This window comes from Cervus elaphus, chromosome 3, assembly GCF_910594005.1.
Source record: "Cervus elaphus chromosome 3, mCerEla1.1, whole genome shotgun sequence".
In the NCBI taxonomy this organism is placed as follows: domain Eukaryota; kingdom Metazoa; phylum Chordata; class Mammalia; order Artiodactyla; family Cervidae; genus Cervus; species Cervus elaphus.
The window spans coordinates 42466941-42486861 of NC_057817.1; the positions used below are offsets into that span (position 1 = coordinate 42466941).

Genomic DNA, 19921 nt, shown 5'->3' on the forward strand with positions numbered 1-19921 from the left:
AGGAAGCCCTGTATCTTCCCCTTATATACACAGTAATATAATTTCCAGAGTGCCCATCTTCCACCATTAAGGTACTGAAGTAACAGAATTTCAGAGCTGTTTGGAATAAACATTATACTTGGCTTTGCATACCTTTTCTTATGAAATTAAACTGATTTTTAATTGGCCCTATGTTGTAATTTTTTCTTTAGCCATCTGGAATGTGCCTGAGCTAAGCGGTACCATTGACTTGAGAAATATCATTGATTATAGAGTACAGGATACACTTTAAGCACTATAGTAATAATTCTCTAGACTCTAGGCTTTCATCCCTAAAATAGAACAAAGTTTCCGTACCTTCCATTAGAAAAAGGTGACCTTCAGGATGTGAACTAATGCATTTCTGTTCTGTTGAGTTGGCAGTTACTCTGTGTAAGGAAAGTAATGATGATTCCTCAAATAGCCAGTCTTATGAGTTTAGACCTTCATCTGTAATAAAACTCAATAGTCTTTCGAATCTTTGGAGTTCACTGTTTCTTCCCTGGAATAAAGAGAAAAAAAATTAAGTGAAAAAGAAAAACAAATCAAATCCACTTTAGTTTGATTTTTGGCAGAGTTCTGTCCAAGACCATGTATCAGAAACCTCCATACATCTGGATTGACAGTTTATCCCAGTCAGCTGTTGGTTACACAACTATTGCATCCATCACGGTAGCCAATAAATAGCGGGGGCGGGGGGAAACAAGAAAGAGTAAGACACAAGTTCTCAAGAAACTTACAGTTCCACCTAGCCAATAAAAATTTACCTTTGGGGAAAAAATATCACTGTGAATGATTCTCAAACCAACTGAACCAGGTATTCTGCTGACAAAAACAGTAATGTCTGACTGTTCTCAATTGAAAGTATACTCTCTGAATTTTTCTTGCAACTTTAGCACTAACTGCTGTCTTTTTCTAGAGAGATCCAGCACATAGCAAAGTGAATAAGTGCCAGAAGCAGTAACAGAAACTGAAGCTCAGCCAATTATACTTAATTCAATAATTTGATTTTTACAGACACATGAGTTCCTACTTGTGATTTTACTTTGCAACCATTTTTTTTCTGATAAAATGTTCCTATTTGCAAGATCAAATAAAACATGTCAAAACTACATGGCACCCTGCAAAGAACTGTGTCACCTGAACAAATTTGTTCTTCGTGTGCAAACGGGCTCAAAGGATGAAGCAAGGGTCATATCAGACTTCTCCTTCCTCCTCCTCCTCTCCCTCCCCCCACCTCCCTCCTTTCTTTCTCCTCGAGTGATATTTTGCTTCTGGGCTCTCTCTCACCATCCTTTCTCTGCATTCCACTCACTCACCACCCCAGGTAATACTAGAATAACCATAATAACTTTCAGACTGATTCCCTTCCTTAGTCCCTGCCCACTCAAATCCAGCACATTCTCATCTCATAGACTCATCTTTCTGCAACATAGATTTTTGTCAGGCCCTTTTCCTGTTCAGAAATGTTTACTAATTCCTTATTCCCCATTTAATAATGTTCAAAAGTCTTAGAGTCAGAATAAAAAATTACAAAATACAACCATTCCTGGCCTTTGGTTAATATCTGAACGCAAAGTTTCACATACATATGACTATGTTCAACCCAGTGCTCAAAAGAAATTTGGTAAAAGATTTATCACATCAATGAAAATGAATAGCTGGTTCCCTTTTAGGAAGTGGCGTGGTCTATCTAAACTTGCTGGGTTTTGTTCCCTTAAGGAATAAAGGGTGATTTATCTTGACATCTATGGATGAATATCAGCATTTCCATCACTTAGAAATGATCAGTTATTCTTTTTTTTATGAATTGTCCTGTCACTGGAGGTTTACTGGAATTAAAGACAAATGTATTTATCAGGACTGCTGAAAACCAGAGTGGTCGGGATGGCAAAACTTGATCCTTGCTGTCAAAAGAAAATATGACTGGTATGGTTATTTCATAGGGCCCTGACATTGCGTAAGTGTCTACCACATTGTTTGCTACTTATTAGAGAATTTAAAGTGTCTTCTGAAAAAGTCTAAAAAGATTAACTTTAGAACTAAATGATTACCACCCCCCTAGCGAAGCATGACAGAGCACCACTCTGCTCTTTATACGCTGTTTTACATTTTATTTTTAATACACACGTTAACTTTAGAATCCAGAGGGGGAAGAGAGGTATGCCTGTTTAAACAAGAAACTTTAAATTTTCTAGAAAAATTCATATAAGGACTTCCCTGGCAGCCCAGGGGTTAAGACTTCACCTTCCAGTGGAGGGGGTGAGGGTTCCATTCCTTGTTAGGAAGCTAAGAACCCAGATGCCTCATGGCCGAAAAGCCAAAACCAAAAACCGAAGCAATGTTGCAAAAATTCAACAAAGACTTTAAAAATGGTCCACATCAAAAAAAATTTTTTTAAGTCATATGAATAGTTAGCTTTGCAATTTGGTGTTTGCCAGATGTTTGAAGTTTGCTGTAGGTGTTGGTCCCCTCTAATGAATTAACTTCTGAATGGCATCTCGGTACCTGTTAGAAATAGCCACCAGACTCAGAGCTCAACAACGGGAGTTTGTTCATTCAATCCAGTCATTACTGACTAATTTGCATTTAGAATGCTAACTCAACCATTACTTGGTCATTCCTGAAAACAGCCCGATTAGAAAGATAATTTCCCCTGCTTAAAAGTGAGACCAGTCAACAGTGGTCCATAGAGGAGGCCAGTTCCCCTGTTATTCAGTCAGGACTGCCAGGAATTAAGCCACATTTCAGGGCCACCACATATCAAGTAAGACACCCCAGAGTGAGATTTTAAAAAAAAATAGCTCCAATATTTCTATTTCATAAGCACTTGGGTTTAGATTTGCTCAAATTCTATGACGATCAGGCTTGAAAGCAACATTAGGTCTATCCAACCACTTTTCACAGCAATCCAAATATAAAATATGCAGCAGTGTAGCTATGCTTTTAAAATGTTCACAAACTCCCCCAAATGTACTAACCGTAGTATCAGAGTGACAAGGTGATAATCAGACGACAGATACATATTCAAAATCCAGAATGCACTGGACTCCATGCTGGAGCTACATACAGGGATGGGGGCAAGAAATCAGACACTTGCAACTCTATTTTTGCCCTAAGATACTTATAGTTTGCTAAAGAAACCAGTCGAGTGCAAATGAAACTTGAGAACACTGTAGGAAAATTTTCAATTGTATTTACTTTAAATTTTTAAATAAGCATCTTTTTTTCTACATCTTTCTCCACAAAAACACATGTTGTGTTTTTTTTTTTTTTTACAGTCATCTTATTTAAGCTTAAGGCACAGTGCTTAGTGTACATGTTACTTTAGAAGGTTGGAAAACCCCCAGGAATTGACCCTGAAATTATTTATTTCACGATTTAAAGAATGCTGATGAACACTCTCTTTCCAGAAGGCAAGTATAGAAGCATAATCCACCTGAGAGAAGACATTTTGAATAATTAAAACATGTTTCTAACAGACCACAGACAGATGGAGTGAAAGCAAGTGTTGGTCGCTCAGTCGTGTCTGATTCTTTGCAACCCCATGGACTGTAGCCCTCCAGGCTCTTCTGTCCGTGGGATTCTTTAGGCAAAAATACAGAGTGGATAGCTATTCCCTTATTCCAAGGGATCTTCCCGACCCAGGGATGAAGCCAGCGTCTTCCGCACTGCAGGCAGAGTCTTCCCCGTCTGAGCCACCAGGGAAGCCCTCACGGAAGGATAACACATGTAATGAATCAGTGTGTTATCAGTTTCCATTACTGGTGCCATCATGTGTAATAGTCTATGCGGTTCTAAAATACACACACACACATCACTCTCAAACATACATGCATTTGGTTTTTAATAGAAGAGTGGCCTCATTTTCCTCAAATGAGTGAAAATCCTGTTTATGTTCCTGTCTGCCCCAGTTAATGGCTTCACGAGAATTTATTCTCCTTTTAAGCACACACAGACAGTCCTAATTCCCTTTTTTGGTTGGCGGAGCCTCTTCAGAGCATGTTAGGGGCAAAGGACTTTCTTCCTTGATCCCAGGATAAGGTCAGAATGAAAATAACAGTCTTAAATGACCCCAGTTCCTTCACGCCACCTCCAACTCATTCAAAGGGGTGCTTTGGGTGGCAGGTGGAGTTATAATTAGAGATTAGAAAAAAAAAAAGTCACATCAGCAGCTGTTACTCCTGTTTGTTCCCAGCTATGGCTGTCACCGATGGGCAAATTGGCATAAATAGGCCTTCGCAAGTGGAAAGCCATTTAACCCCTGTCCTTGTCACACTCCGAGTCCTCTCAGTGGCCAGAGAACAGAAAGAAAATCCGACTGTGCATGCGTGGAGCGGGAGCCGGGAGTACAGCCCCAACCCGAAGGCACCTCTGCAGGGGGAGACTGGAGATTGTCTTTCCCGTCGGAGACGCCGGACACTCCAACCCAAACAAATAGGTTAGTGCGCAGAGTAAACCTATGCTTTTTAGCTCTGACCTCTTCTCGATGTGATCAGGGTTTTTCTGACAGAGCTGTAATGGAAGGGTGACTGTTCATGGAGAGTTATTTGAGGACTCACTTAAAACTCCGGTGCCCATGATAACAAATTATGAAAGTGGGCTTAATTTATTATGTTCCTCTCCCAATTTTGCTGTACTCATATTAGACAAATAGACGAGATGAAGATGGAACAGTGGAACTGCTTTTGTAACCTGAGTCCCACAAAAAAAGTAATGGCACTGACTTTTGCCTAAACGTCCTGTTTTCTTTGTTAAAAGTCAGTCATGTTGAAGGCTTAGGTTGGTGATTACAAAAAATACAGCTACAGAATATAGTTCCAAAATTTCACGTTTTTTTGTTTTTTTAGGGAAATTAGGTAAATGGGAATTAGATTGTTTCTTTACATCTGAATAAAGACAGATGTCCTTGTTGATAGTAAAATGTGTGCCATAACATACTATGTATATAAGAAATCTGCTATAGGATTTATTAGTTATGTCTAGTACAGTTCTACCTAAAAACTTCAGAATTTCAGTCTAACTAGTTCTGTAAAATCCTCCACATAGACCCTTTCCAAAGCAAAAGTTTTCAAAGAAATTTCATATTCTGTGTGCTCCATGTCAGAAAGCTGTGGAGCAGGATTTCCAAATAAAGACCAGCTTCAGGGCATCTTCTCAAAGCCTGAATGTTTAGTGTCTTGGTGAGAAGCAATGGAATTCCAGAGAACTCACTGAAAATTAGGATTTGGGGCCCAGTTCTCATCCTACCCACATCCATGGAACAGATCCAGGTGGAAAGAGTCCTAAATAATGGCCTCATTTTTTTCAGTTCCAAAGAGAAAGTGACCTAAGCATTTTACATGAGACTTTTCAGTGGGGAAATGCACCTTACTTAGAATCACTGTGGCCTGATGTTTTTTCTACCTTTTGAAGTACACAGAGTGCACTCAGAGCCCCACTAAAGAGACACTTAAAACCATCAAAAGTAACCCATCAATTAAATTCCCAAAAGGGGCTTGCTTCTCCTGATTTCTAAGAGAGCCGTAACTTCCTTCAAGGAAATTTAAAGGTGAAATAAATGCCTATTTACATACTTTAGCAAATAAAGACCCAAACTGATTTGGGTTTGACCACTGATTTTGAAAATATCAACGACAAACTGAGAGAGTAGGATTGAAACATATGCATTACCGTATGTATGTAAAATCGGATAGCCGGTGGAAATTTACCGCATGGTGCAGGGAGTGCTCAAATCCAGTGCTTTATGACAACCTGGGGGGGAGACGGCTGAAGCGACTTAGCAGCAGCAGCAGCAGCAGAGGGGTGGGGTGGGGTGGGGTGGAGGTCGGAGGGAGACTCAAGAGGGAGGGGACATGTGTGTACCTATGGCTGATTCATGTTGGCACAACACAATGTGTTGGTACAATTATCCTCCAATCTAAAATAATTAAACTTTAAAAGACAGCAAAAAAAGAAAATTTCAATTAATATAATATATATCAATACCTTAAATCTTCCCATGGATGCAGAAAATATATATTACAATGTATTTCATATATCTTACTTAGTCATTCAAATATTTATTGAGTGATAGTTATATAATCTCTAAATAACATTTAGACATGAGGGCAAGCTTAAGACGTCTAATATTACTTTTTCCAGAACTACTTTTCTCCCCTTTTCTACTAAAAGATTTAGCACTGAGGTCGTGGTTATCTCCAAATTCCAAATTGTTCAAGCTAAGAAAGGCAAATAGTAAAGAAGCCTAACTCGTTGCTGACTAGGATTTCTTTGAAATACAGATTTATGCTCTGTCTTAAACATTGCTTTTTACTTGTGTTTTGTCTTCTTGCTCTTCTAGAAAAAAAAAAAAAAACTATCCAAGATGACTGTCACTTACTCCAGTAAAGTAGCAAATGCGACTTTTTTTGGATTTCATAGGTTACTCCTCAAGTGGAGAGGCAGCATCTACAAACTACTGTACAGAGAATTTATTGTTTTTGCTGTACTTTACACAGCAATAAGCTTGATGTACAGGTACTTTCCTTTGCATGTGTTCTTAAATGACCATCAAATAGCATATATGAATACAGTCTCAAAAATCCAAGTCCTTTGGTTGCCTCTGACTTTTGCATTATGTAATCTCCTCCTTTGCATGATTCTCTGTCGCCTTCTTCTCCCTGGGGCTGAATATCTTAATCCACACCTAACCATTTTTGAGATGTTAAATGGACTCTAACCCATCGTGTTTAGGTGGTTATTCCAGCCCCACTTTAACTGGTCATGATGAAGTATTATTTGTGCTTCAGGAATTTTGCTCCAGGCAAAAAATGAAAGATTTATACCTAGATCCTCCCTGAGTGATGATTTTTACCATTCAAAATCATTATTAGTGCCTCTGAATGATATCATCCATAGTTTGAGTTTATGATTTGACTACTTGCAGCGACTACTTACATAATTAACACTTTCATAAATAGTGTAAATCAGGCAACTTTCCTTCCTTTTTCCTGGAATGACAACATCTTATCCAAGATGGTGCCCCCAAACTTACCAATATCTCAATTAAAGAAAAAGGCTAAAAACGAATTTATTTTCTTCATATCTTCAAAGTTGAGGGCACATTATATTCACAAAAGATGTTTATTCTTTATAACCTCACAAACTTTGCCTGTCAGATTGACAGGTAATTTGAGCAACATTATGTCCATGAAATACTTTTATGACTAAAAATTATAGTCTTAAAAAATTTTATCAGTGTTATAAATGGGAAGCTCCATGAGTTCTTTTAATTAATATTGATTGCATAATTTCTTCTCAGGGAGAAGTTAAAACTTAAAATAGGAACGTTAAAGGTTTTTGAGGCTGTATTTCCACCTTTTCTGTGCCTATCAGTCTGTTCTTTCCCTTCCGCATACCATGAACAAATTTGCGTGTCATTGCTCTCACCTATATTCTTCCTTGCAGCAACAGGACCCCATGTGGAGAAGAGGGAAGTTAATTTGACTGGTCAGCAGTGACCAAAAGTGAACAGTTATTTTGCTATATATCAAAACTACTGTTCCAAAAAAATGTATATATTGGTATACATTTTGGCAAAATATCTTTAAAAGGGAATTTTTATTGAAAACCTCTAATTATTTTTTTAATAAATCCTCTAAATACAGTATTATTTTGACAATTTATTTATATGGCATCCAGTCCTTCACAATATCAAATGGTGGAGGAAGACACATGACGTTTCAGGATAATTGTCTCATTCGTTTATTTTTACTAATGTGTATTTATTGCTGCTGCTGCTGCTTAGAATAGAATAGCTCTTAGAACAGTTGCATCATAGCCAGAGATGCTCCACTGGGCCTTAATTTTGGCTCCAATGTCTTATTTATTTCCCACAAAATTGTACGCGTATATTTTTTCTAAAGACCAAAAAGTGCTTGTGTTTATAACAATCATCATTAGTTCAAGCCATTTTTCATTCTCTAAATTTCAAATGTAAAAGCTTATTAAAATAGATCCTTTAATCTTGATCAAAGCTCTACCAAGAACTACAGGCTGAATCTGTCGGGCAAGTCAGACATACCTGTAGACAAATATAGACATAGTTTCATTCTCATATCCACTAACAATGCTAAAATTGTTTAATCCCATTATAAGCAAATAGTTATGCTTGTCAAAAATCATAAGATAGAACCAGAATTCACTAGTTTGATTATCTCTCTTTGTATTTGGGGATACGTTTGACAAAATACTTGCTGTAGTACCTTCTGGCTAGTGAAATTTCTGTGTCTATTAGCTTAATATTTTTTCCTTTGACCACTTTATTATTGACTATGACATTATACGCTAAGTGGTTTTATATATCATGTATTCTCTAATCCTCCTAACATCTCTGATACACAGGTATTATTATTATTATCCTCATTTGCAAATGAGAAAACTGAGACTCAGAGAGATTTAAAAATATGCTTAAAATCCAAATCTGTAAGTGGCAGATCTGGGACTCAAGCATGGCTCTGTGAGGCTCTATGGTCTGTGCTGTCCACATTTAATTCTCTCTGACCAACTCAATTTGAGTACCAGAAACCATTTTGGCTGTAACTTGTCATCAGCCTCATCTTGAGAGGCCTATCCACCAGGTGATGCCTTGCCTGTAATCTTTTCTTGACTGCAGAATTTCTGACACCCCCTCCAAAGCTACGGCTGCACCCTCAGCTTTGGGCACTCCAAGCCCACCCCGAATCCCACACACCTTCTTAGCACCAGCTCCCAGCTCTTCACCAGCAATCTGACTGGTGGTTCACTGTCACCTCATTATCCCTCCGCTTCCTTCCTCAAAGCTGTACTGATCCAAATAGGCCTCTGACATACGCTATGGCGTTTCCAAGGGAGTCCTGATTCTTTTGGAACAGCTGCATTCATTCGTTTATTCAAATTCATCCGTGATGCTTTCTTTCCAGATTTCAATCATTATTATTAGCCTGTCTTGAGATATCTCTTCTGATTCTAAATCTCCCCCTTGAAACATAAATATCAATAATAGCTCTATTAAATGGATTCATGTTTAACAATACCAGAAAATGGGTTTCTGTCAGATCTATAATGTAAATTTTGATATTTTTATACTATAGAAATAAAAACTCATCACATATAATAATAAAAATTTCACTTCTAGCTGTTGAATCTGTGTTGTTGTTTTATATTTTAAATAACTCTAGGCTTTAAAATAAACAGTTATAACATCCCTTGAGGTATAACACACATAACCAAGAATGTACTGAGAAGAATATTCATGAGAAAGTAAGAACAAGATGTCAAATCCAGGGTTATTATTTAATAATTACTTAATAAGCATATTCCAATAATAAGCATAATTAAGACATTCTTTTTTAAGTACACATGTTTAATAATTGGATAATGGATTCCTTTATGAAGTATTTTGCTCCAAATCCCATGCATTAATCATATAAAAATTAAAAAATATAAAACATTCAAAATAAAATGGATTACTATGACCCACTGTCTAATGACCAATAACATTTATGTACTAAAACATTAGTACTTAAAACGTTCAGCAGTTAAAAAGCTTTTGAGATACATCAGCTTAGGTATAAAAGGAAAAGCTACTGCTCCTTTAAAAAAAAACTGGGATTATTTTTGCTTAATTGTTTGCAGTGAATGTCACTTGCAAAGCAGGTGCAGAAGTATAATATCATAAAGGGCTGTGCATTTTATTTTTGCTCCAGATTGTTACTTACAGGAGCCCAAAAACGTTTCTTTGAAAAATTATCAATTTACTGTGACAGATATGCTGAACAAATTCCAGTAACCTTTGTGCTTGGTAAGTATAGGTCACACGCAGCATGCAGCCACACAGCTGTCTCCACGATGGTTACACCAGTGACTCTGCATGGGAGTGTTTCCAAGCTGAGAGGCATGCCTGAAAAGTCACTGCTTGCAACAGAACCAGAATCATCCATAAGGTTTACCCTCGAGACTGCTTTTGCTAAATTAACACCCAACAAGTTTAAGGTAATGACCTGCGCTTGGACAATTAAGCTTTCTCTTCACTAACTCTCCATTTTTTGTCATCAACATGTGACTTCTAATATCCACTTACTGAGTGTTATGCCATTGCCAGGCACAAATTACTTTTTTTTTTCTGGAGGGAAAAATCATAAGATATGGATAACTAAAAGTTTTTACACCCTGATCTCTTAAAAAAGGCTAAAATTCTGCTAAAAGCATCAGTGTCAACAACGCATCTTCAGGAATTGCTTTACAGTGTCCTATTATTCTGCAGGCTTTTATGTTACTCTCGTAGTGAATCGATGGTGGAACCAGTTTGTGAATCTGCCCTGGCCAGACAGGCTGATGTTTCTCATCTCCAGCAGTGTTCACGGAAGTGACGAACACGGGCGCCTGCTCCGGAGGACGCTGATGCGCTATGTCAATCTCACCTCCCTGCTCATCTTCCGCTCAGTCAGCACAGCCGTGTACAAAAGGTTCCCCACGATGGACCACGTGGTTGAAGCAGGTATTGTGAATTACTTTTCCTTCCATGGGGCTCCTCTCAACCTTCACATTTCCTCTGAAAATATCTTTTATTCATTCATTCATTCAAGAAACATTTACTAAATACCAATCCTGTGCTACAAACAGTCCTAAGAGGCAAGAAATGAATAAGCCATCGTTCCTGCCCTCAAGAGGTTTACTTGGGGGGCAGGGCAAAGGAAACAGCAAACAGTCAACCTCATATTAAGGTGCCAACAGTCATAATACAGTAATATTATATTATAATCAATAATAATTATCATATTCCATTTTCATGTTTCATCATATATCATTTTTAAAGAAATATAAGCCATCTGTAATATTATCTTACATTGTCTAGCACTTAACAGCTTATGCACTTTCACAAACATTATTTCATTTGGACCTCAATAAAGCCATGAGAGATTCAGAGATGTGACCTGCCCTGGATCACATTGCTCATTAATGGGAGAGTCAAATTTTCAAGTAAGGCTCAGAACTCCTAACTTAATACTTTTGCCCAAACATAGCAGATTCTGAGAGGAAATAGCAATGTGGGTTTTCATCTATGCAGACTCTGATAGGTGGCAGTAAAAGGCTGCTTCAGTGGAGGTCTGTTGTCTCTTCTGTTCCTCAGAGTAGATGTGGTTTTGTACCTGGGCTCCTGGACACAGGATGCTGAGAACAAATCACATTTGAAGGATGGTTCTCTTTGTGGTTAATATTTAGCAAAGAAGCTGTTAAATCAGCCTTCAAGGGGATAAGGATTAAATGAGATCATTGTTGGCATGTACAGAATTAAAATGGGTTGTTGTGCTGAGTTGTCTTTGATCGATCTGAGAGAATATTGGAATGTATAAATGAATATATAGTAAACATAGGAACCATGAGATGATTTTGCCTTTATGTTGAGTACAGTCTCAAATTAGCTTTCATTATCCAGTCTCTTTTTCTGAAATATCCTTGAAAATACATAGAGATATGAATATATATTTTAAGAGTAGCATTTTTGCTTGTTTTTGGAGGTTTGGGAGGTTTTTGTTTGATTTGGCTTTGTCTTCTCAGATGACAATATAGATAGTGACCAAGAATACAGAGTGAGAGTTCAACTCCTTCTCTGCCCTTTACCAGCTTCATGACCTTGTCTAAGTTACTTTACCTTTCTAATGCTTCAGTTTTCTCATCCATAAAATGAGGTTATAGTGATTTTGTAAAACCCTCTAATCTCATATACCTCATAGCTTGTTGTGAGGATTAAATAAGATAATATTTACAGTTCTAGAAGCTTACTTGGCACATGGTATGACATGCATTCTTGCTTTTAATAATGAAATCATCTAGTGCAAAGGCATAACACAGGCCTTTGATCATTTTAGAAGGAAGAATCATTTGATGTGACATCCCAGGTCTTCCTGACCATCTCTGACCAGGAGGCTGTGAAAGTCAAGATGGAAATGGAAGGAACGTAGAGGCTGTTGTGAGGGGTGCAGAGCAAGTTGTGGGAAAGCAATGAGTCACAAGGAGTCAGTTATAGAGTCAGATGAAGGGTATAATGGCCTGGCAAACATACAGGTATATTACAATGTAAAACCAGTCAGAACTTAAAGAAAAATTAACTGTCACCCATCCTCCAAATTTAAAAGTGGAACACTGCTTCAGAATGACCAGGTTGAAAATGCCACTTGACAGGTTAATTTTCTTACTCTAATATCCAAAGGATAGAATGAGATAAGAATTTCGACCTCTGGAAAAAGTTCTAAAAACAAATGGGAAAGATTTGGCTCATTCCAAAAGGATGAGTGACAGCTAAAGTTTACTCGGACGGATAAAGGTTCCTCTAGTCCTGACACATCCTTGGAGAGAAGAGGGCATATTCTGACAGGAATCGGGACTCCAGGCCCAATTCTCAGAGTAGATCTCCTCCTCTCAACGTCACCTTCATATTAACAGCAAGTGGGGAGGTGGCAGGGCAGCTGGCAATGAAGCCCCTTTTGGGACCCCAAGTCAGACATGAGCTCAACGAGGCAGGCCTGAGTTGTTCTCAGGTCTGAGGGGCAAGTAGAAATTGTGCGATGAGTGGGAGAATGATGTTTAATGATGAGAATTCATTTCTTTTAGGTGCACTTTTCATAACACCAATGCTCACTCATTATCAAACTTACACAAATGCCTGTTTTGGTTACTTGCATCCACCCTCTCCCCCTTTCCAAGACATTTAGAATATTCCAATATTTCTTTCTCTCCAACCACCGGCACCCCAACCATTCCAAGGGCATATGAAATCATTTGCTCCTTGATGTGCATTTAAACCAGTATGTCTCAAGGTATGATCTGCAGGCCCATGGGCCCTTTACACCTTGAATAACTTGACTTGTTTATTTAAAATGCAAACTCCTGGCTCCTGCCTCAGACCTACTGAATCAGAACCATGGAAGGCCTAGGAAATCTGCAATTAATCATGCTCTTGTGCCGCTTTTTTATACACTGGAGTTTGAGAAGTTCTGAATCTTTTCTGAGATGCTTATTTTTTAATCCTTTTTCTCATCCCTGGGGTAAAAAGCTTTGGCATTCACCAACTAATTCATTACTAAAAACAAAGCTGTAACAGTTTAAAAACAGGGTGAATTCAAGGTTTCGACCATGCTAGAGGCTCCAGAGATGTAGGGTGGCTTTGGGCAGCAGTTTGCTCAGAGGCCATCATCTAGGGTGGCAATCCCCAACCTTTTTGACACCAGGGACCGGTTTCATGGAAGATAATTTTTCCATGAACTGATGGGATGGGGGGTGCTTCGAGGTGATTCAAGCTCATTACATTTATTGTTGACTTTATTTCCAAGATTATTACATTGTGATATATAATGAAATAATTATACAGCTCACCATTGTGCAGAAACTGACAGGGGGCAGAGCTTAGGCTCACACGAGCGATGGGGGCGCTACACAGATGAAGCTCCCCTCACCCCCTTGCCGCTCAGCTCCTGCTGTGCAGTCCGGCTCCTAACAGGCCACAGGCCAGCACCAGTCCATCACTCGGAGGCTGGGGACCCCTGATCTAGGGGACCTGAATTAGACCTGCCTGGACACAACAAGCATCATTCTCACTTTGGGCTTTTGGTCAGTTTGTGGGAAGAGTCTGAAGGAGGAAGAGAAGTGAGGGAGATAGGAGGGGGGCTAAAGCCTTTGCAAGTGCACTCTGGGGTCATGACTAATTCTGACAGTGTAGAGGTCTCTACTGGAGAAGGCAATGGCACCCCACTCCTGTACTGTTGCCTGGAAGGTCCCATGGACAGAGGAGCCTGGTAGGCTGCAGCCCATGGAGTCGCTAGGAGTCGGACACGACTGAGCAACTTCACTTTCACTTTTCACTTTCATGCATTGGAGAGGGAAATGGCAACCCACTCCAGTGTTCTTGCCTGGAGAATCCCAGGGACGGTGGAGCCTGGTGGGCTGCCGTCTATGGGGTCGCACAGAGTCGGACACGACTGAAGCGACTTAGCAGCAGCAGCAGAGGTCTCTACTGCTCTTTTTCACTCATAAGTGTTTTCTCAAAAGGCAGAAAAAGGGGTGGTGGATCCGCATGTGCCCACAGGAACACCAGGTTTATGTATTACGTGGTGGGGCAAAGGCTCAAGCCTCTGCCTTCCAAGCTGGGGCACATGCTTCAGAGACAGGGTCCTTCCGGGCTGCCCCACTGCCACCCGCGTCGGAGGGCAGCCTCTCTGTCTGTTGGTGGCACCGGCCTTCTTTAACAGAGAGGCCTGGCTCAGTCTGCACGTGGCGTTGGCTTCCAGGCACCCCCAACCGGGCACATGTCTCCTCCTCTCTGCCTGTCCTTGGCCTGTGCCAACATTTCTGGGAAGAACAGGAAGTTCAGGCATGGCGGAAAATGTCTGGCAGATGCCCCGAGCCCAGAGCCAGGGCACCTGCTCTGCCTGAGGGCAGAGAGGGCTGGTCGTAGAAACAGGGGCCCCCTAAGGGGAGGGGACAAAGCAGGGGGGCAATGTTGGGGGCACAAAAACCTCAGTGGACTTCCCCACATAAAGCCACCTATCAGGGAAGTAAATCTTCTCAAACTTAGATCAGTATTGCTAAAACTGTAGGTCCTAAGATACCACCCCTAGCAATTCAGTCTGTGGGGTCTAGGAATGAGCATGTTTAACAAGCTTCTGGAGACTTCAAGGCAAGGGGGCGTCTCTGGATCGCACTCTGAGAGTGAACTTGAGGGCAATGGCAGTTTCCTTCCACCCGCTTTGTCTGGCTTCAGAGAGGGTCCCTGTCACAAAGATTCAGGACTAGCAGGAGAAAAGGAGGGAGGGGTGGAGAGAATGAAGAGCAGCATTTTCTTCTGAAGCATCTGGCAATTGCTTGACTAGAGCTGGTGGTTGAAGCAGTCTGAGCACAGGTTGGAAAAGAATTTCCAGACGCAGAGTATTTTAGAAGAGAGAGTTTGTTGAGAACAAAGGACTGAGGTAGTAAGGGGCACTGCAAAGACAGCAGGCTGACTTCCTGACGGAGCAGGAAGAGCTGACTCAAGGGAGAGCAGAGTGAAAGATGCCGTTAGAAGAGCGCGCCAGCTTGAGGGAGAGCAGACCTCTTACATGGGCTTGTGGCCAGTTTTTATGGCCTCAGGACAAAGAAAATTCCTATGGAAAGGGGTGGTCATTAGTTGGGGGTCTTTTGGGTCTCCACCTTGTCTCATATGGAGCTGGGAGCTGGCAAGTTAGGGATAGAATGTCTCATGACAAACAGGATGGCGTAACTCACGACAAACAGGATGACCTATGCCAGTGGCTGCCGAGGAGCTTGGCAAATTCTGGAAATATTACCCTAAGACCCCAACCAGGGGCTCCACACTTGTGGACTCGGTCATTCACCTGCTGGTCCCTGCACATTCCTTGCTGTTAAGTTGGACACTCAAGTTACATTATTCCAGGAAGTTAGAAGAATCATTATTCTGGGAAGTACATAAACTTTGATGTTACAGGTTACATTTCCCAGATTATAAATTAAAAGTTCTTTACGCTCCCATGAAAATAGAAATACAGCAATCGAATGCAAAAAAAGTGTTTATTATGCTGAAAGTTCCCCGCACTGGTCCATTTTCAAACATTTATTTGCCAGAGGAGCTGCAACCCAGGAGCCTCTGTTATTTTCCCTCTTGGCTACAAACCTACCCTGGAAAATTCCAGTCACTTAAATCACCTGCCTTGGAAGATGTCACTCATTCCAAGTTGAGTCAGTGGCTCAGTTCCAGATCTTTGCCAATTTAAGTGATGGCCTTAATTGCGTTTATGTTATGGTGAGACGGAATCAAAATATTTTATCTGGAGTTTCACAGTGACCAGGAGAAGAAAACATTTCCCTTCATAATTCCTCACCAGAAGCACAAAAATAGGTAAAGGGAAATGGTATACATTCTTCTAAAAGAAACAGTACGAAATCTGTTTGCTAAATCTGTCATGCGTTTGCTCATTTAACAAAGATTTATTGAGTGGATACAGTATACTGGGGCTTCCCAGGTGGCACTATTGGTAAAGAACCCGCCTGGCAATGCAAGAAGGAGATGCGGCGTCAATCCCTGGGTCGGGAAGATCCCCTGGCGAAGGGCATGGAAACCCACTCCAGTATTCTTGCCTGGAGAATTCCATGGTCTGAGCAGTCTGGCAGGCTACTGTCCGCAGGGTCACAAAGAGTCAGCCACAACTGAAGCTACTAGCATGCACACACAGACCGTATGCCAGGCATTGTGCTGAGCACTGGAACGCAGCTGAAAGCAAGTGTGGGTGTGGTCCCTGTCCTCAACCGTCAGTAAAGATTGCTACAAATCTTTTCTTCTATGAATCATTTTCAGAAAGAAGCACAAATATATTTACAGTTGAAATTGACATCACTGCATTGCATTTCTGTTTCTCTGGATAAGTTTCCTTCTGTGCATTGTAGCCTGTAAGAGTGGTTAAAAGACAGTAAAATTTAGGGAAAGGGCACTTTTGTTTTCTCAAAGGCCTGGAATCTTAATGTGAAGTTCCTTGAGCTTCTGCTCTGATGAGAGAGAGCCTGTGGACATCGCATCAGAATTTTTAGCGACACATATAGTTAACAGGCATAAATACAATTGAGTAAGCTCCCAATTATCAAATGGCTGTTGAGATAAAAGTTCTAACTCTAGATACACTGACTGGAAGGCCAGCCCCACACTTAGATCATTTAATCTGTGATCTTCTCCCACTAAGTAAAACAGAATAGATTCTGTATAATATTGACTTTCTGCCCTGTGGTCTGCTGTTCACATTATCTGGATGCATTCTGTGGTGCTGGGGCTCCCTGGTCTCTCTGAAATTTCCCACTGTTCTGTGCTACAGGAGACATGATCAAGGGGACAGTGGTATTCACGGCTGTGCCAGTTTTCACTCTGTTGGCCGAACTTTAACAGTCTGAGTCAGTTACGCCTATAGCCTCACATGATGAGCCCAGAACAGACTGAATGTCATCTTGTGAGTGAAACTTGACTCACCTGTGCACACTGGATGTACATGGGCCAGAAAGACCACACATCCTTGAATTAACTGCCATGGATGGGCAGTCTCAGCTCAGTGTCTGAAGGTTCCCACAGCTCCGTTTGGGCTTCCCTTGTGGCTCAGCTGGTAGAGAATTGGCCTGCAATGTAGGAGACCTGGGTTGGGAAGATCCCCTGGAGAAGAGAAAGGCTACTCACTCCAGTTTTCTGACTTGGAGAATTCCTGTAGGAACTATACAGTCCATGGGATCGCAAAGAGTCAGACACGACTGAGCGACTTTTCACTTTTCACAGCTCTGTTTTAGGAGTTAAATCAAGGCTCATCAATCAATGCCTCTCAAAGGATGACCATAGATCACGACATTCAATGAATTATCAAGGGTGCTTATTTAAATTACAGCTTCCCAGACAGCCTATGAATCTGACTCTCTGGGGCTTGGGACCCAGAAATCCACTTCTAAACAAGCTCTCCAGAAGCACTATGTTTGACCCAGAGCAAGGATGCTAAAATGTCCAGCTTGCTGTGTGATTCTGCATGAGATGCAGTTGTTCTCAAACTTTGTTATAAGATAAAATCACTAGGGATCTTTTAGAAATACCGATGCCTGGCTCACATCCCCAGACAGTAACATTCAATAGGTACACGGTGTGACCTGGGCACTGGGAGTTTTAAAAGCTCCCAAGGCCATTCTAATGTGCAGCAAAGTCTTGCACCAGAGCACATCTATTGACTCCTCCAACTTTATCTGCAAATTGTCTCAGATCTATTTACCCAGCGCAAATGGAATTCTGGGCCACCTGGACAGGCGAGGAGTTAAGAGCACTGATTTTGTGAATGGTATTTCCAGTGAGTCATGTGTAGAAGGCAGTGAGCTACCAAATGGGATACTAATTTAGAGACAGGTATGGCTGACTGGAGATGTTTTGCTCACATTAGGAAAATAGAGGAGTTTCTGTCTGTGTTCAGCATTGCTACCCCAGAAACTGACTTTACTCGACCATATCCTATCTCAAGCTTTTCAAATTGTGGGTTGTAGCTTATTCTTGGGTTCTTAAATCATTTTAATGGCTTGGAGCCAGCATTTTTATGGAATGGAATGGAACAGAGCAGAAAAATCAAGGGGCACCTCATGCAGAAAAGCCAATAATTGTTTTAGGATATCGTTCTTTCTGTGGTTCATAGAGAAAAAAAAAATATGTCTGAATACTACCTTCCACAATGCCTTCACACTGAGGTTGCATCTCTCTCTCAGTCGCATTTTGCCTTCTCTTGGTTTTCCCAGTTGACAGGGATTTCTGAACTTCTACCATTGAATTTAAAGAACAGCTGCAGCTGAATCTGGTGGCTTCATTCCATTCATTTGGAAAGTACACAGAGGAAAATGAATCAGGCTCATTGCAATGCTTCCGAAGAAGTCACCTCTCTGAGAACAGCTGAGATGCTGAATGCACAAGTTACTCTTTCAGAAACAATTGGCAATAAACCCTGCTAAAAGTTTTGAGAAGCAGAGCTCTTAGCTCTTCTCTTAATAGAGCCTCACGGGCATCTCTGCTTTAAAGGCAAAAGACATCTGTCTCAGCTGCAACCAAATCTGCAATTGCTGGAATATTGTTGATTAATGGACTTCATTGGTCCTTTGGTTTTTTAAAGCAATAAAATTTTGCCTTAAAGTAGCAGACCCTACTCCATCAAGCAGCAATTCAAGTCACAAGAAAATACAAATGTGTGTGTGTGTGTGTGCATGCATGCGTGCTAAGTCACTTCAGTTGTGTCCTATGGACTATAGCCCGCCAGGCTCCTCTGTCCAAGGGATTCTTCAAGCAAGAATACTGGAGTGGGTTGACATGCCCTCCTCCAGGGGATCTTCCCCCCCAGAGATCAAACTCATGTCTCTTCTGTCTACCTGCATTGGCAGGTGGGTTCTTTACCACTAGCGCCACCTGGGAAGCCCCTGTGTGTATGCATAATTACATATCCATATATATATATATATATATTTTTTTTTACTCTAATTTGAAATATTGAAAAGTATTCTTTGGTATGAGCAATATGAAAATTGCTGAGCGGAGCTCAACTAGCCAGAAAACCAGAAGGAAAAGAGATAGCAAGAGAAATTCAAGCCAGATGCAATAGCAAGATAAAATAGCAATGTTAGGAGTGTGGATAGGGTCTGAGGAAATGTGGCATGAAGATAGATATGTGAAGGAAACAGGGTAACATGAGGATCAGCCAACTGATGATATTGCCAAACTGCAGCAAATCGATACCTGTGGTGAACATAGCCTTAGAGACGAGGATAATGACCACATTCTGAAAATATCATTGATCTCTGGTTAAAATGGTCTGTAGCACTGATGAGGATAGCATTCCATTTAATAACAAATGCTCTCTGAATTGATTTCACTAACAATCTAGACTTTTCTTTCAAGGGACCAGTAACTCAATTTCCAAAGATAGGGTTACTTTGTATAAGACGTGTAACCCTGAAGGAAATAATAAAAATTATTCTGCCTGTATACTCTTGGAGGACACATTAGTGTCTGGTTTATTTTTCACAGCACCTAGCAAAGTACTCAGTAAATTGGGACTGAACATTTAAAACCCCCTGCTTTCCTAACTTTACGTGTCCCTTTTCAACCAATGGGTTTGCTACACGATAGGAATGGGGGGAGGGGGGTACCTAACTCTTGCTTTAGTGTTTGCATTAAATAATTCCTCACTCTGCACATTTGCTTTCTGCTAAGAAGCCAAGAAAGGACTTGCCAGCACAATTTGATCCATACTCCTGAATAAAAAATAACCAGAGGTAAAGTTATTCTTTGGTCAAATGACAGAGATTTCAGCCAAGTATACAAATGCGGTCATTTTTGGCA

General features: G+C 40.6%; 1 protein-coding gene across 11 annotated transcripts in view; it reads left to right on the top strand.

The window, feature by feature from the left end:
- Positions 1–4304: 4304 nt before the first annotated feature.
- Positions 4305–19921, top strand: part of BEST3 (bestrophin 3) — a 53965-nt gene continuing 38348 nt past the window's right edge. Inside the window, exons 1-4 of one of the 11 annotated variants that reach the window (XM_043887388.1) lie at positions 4305–4463; positions 6362–6537; positions 9747–9841; positions 10304–10537. In XM_043887388.1, the coding sequence (XP_043743323.1) occupies positions 6386–6537; positions 9747–9841; positions 10304–10537 (481 nt within the window). In that variant the 5' untranslated portion in view covers positions 4305–4463; positions 6362–6385. Of the gene's footprint in view, positions 4464–6361; positions 10033–10303; positions 10538–19921 lie in introns of those variants that run through there. The other 10 variants (XM_043887398.1, XM_043887319.1, XM_043887325.1 and 7 more) reach the window with 10 other exon arrangements.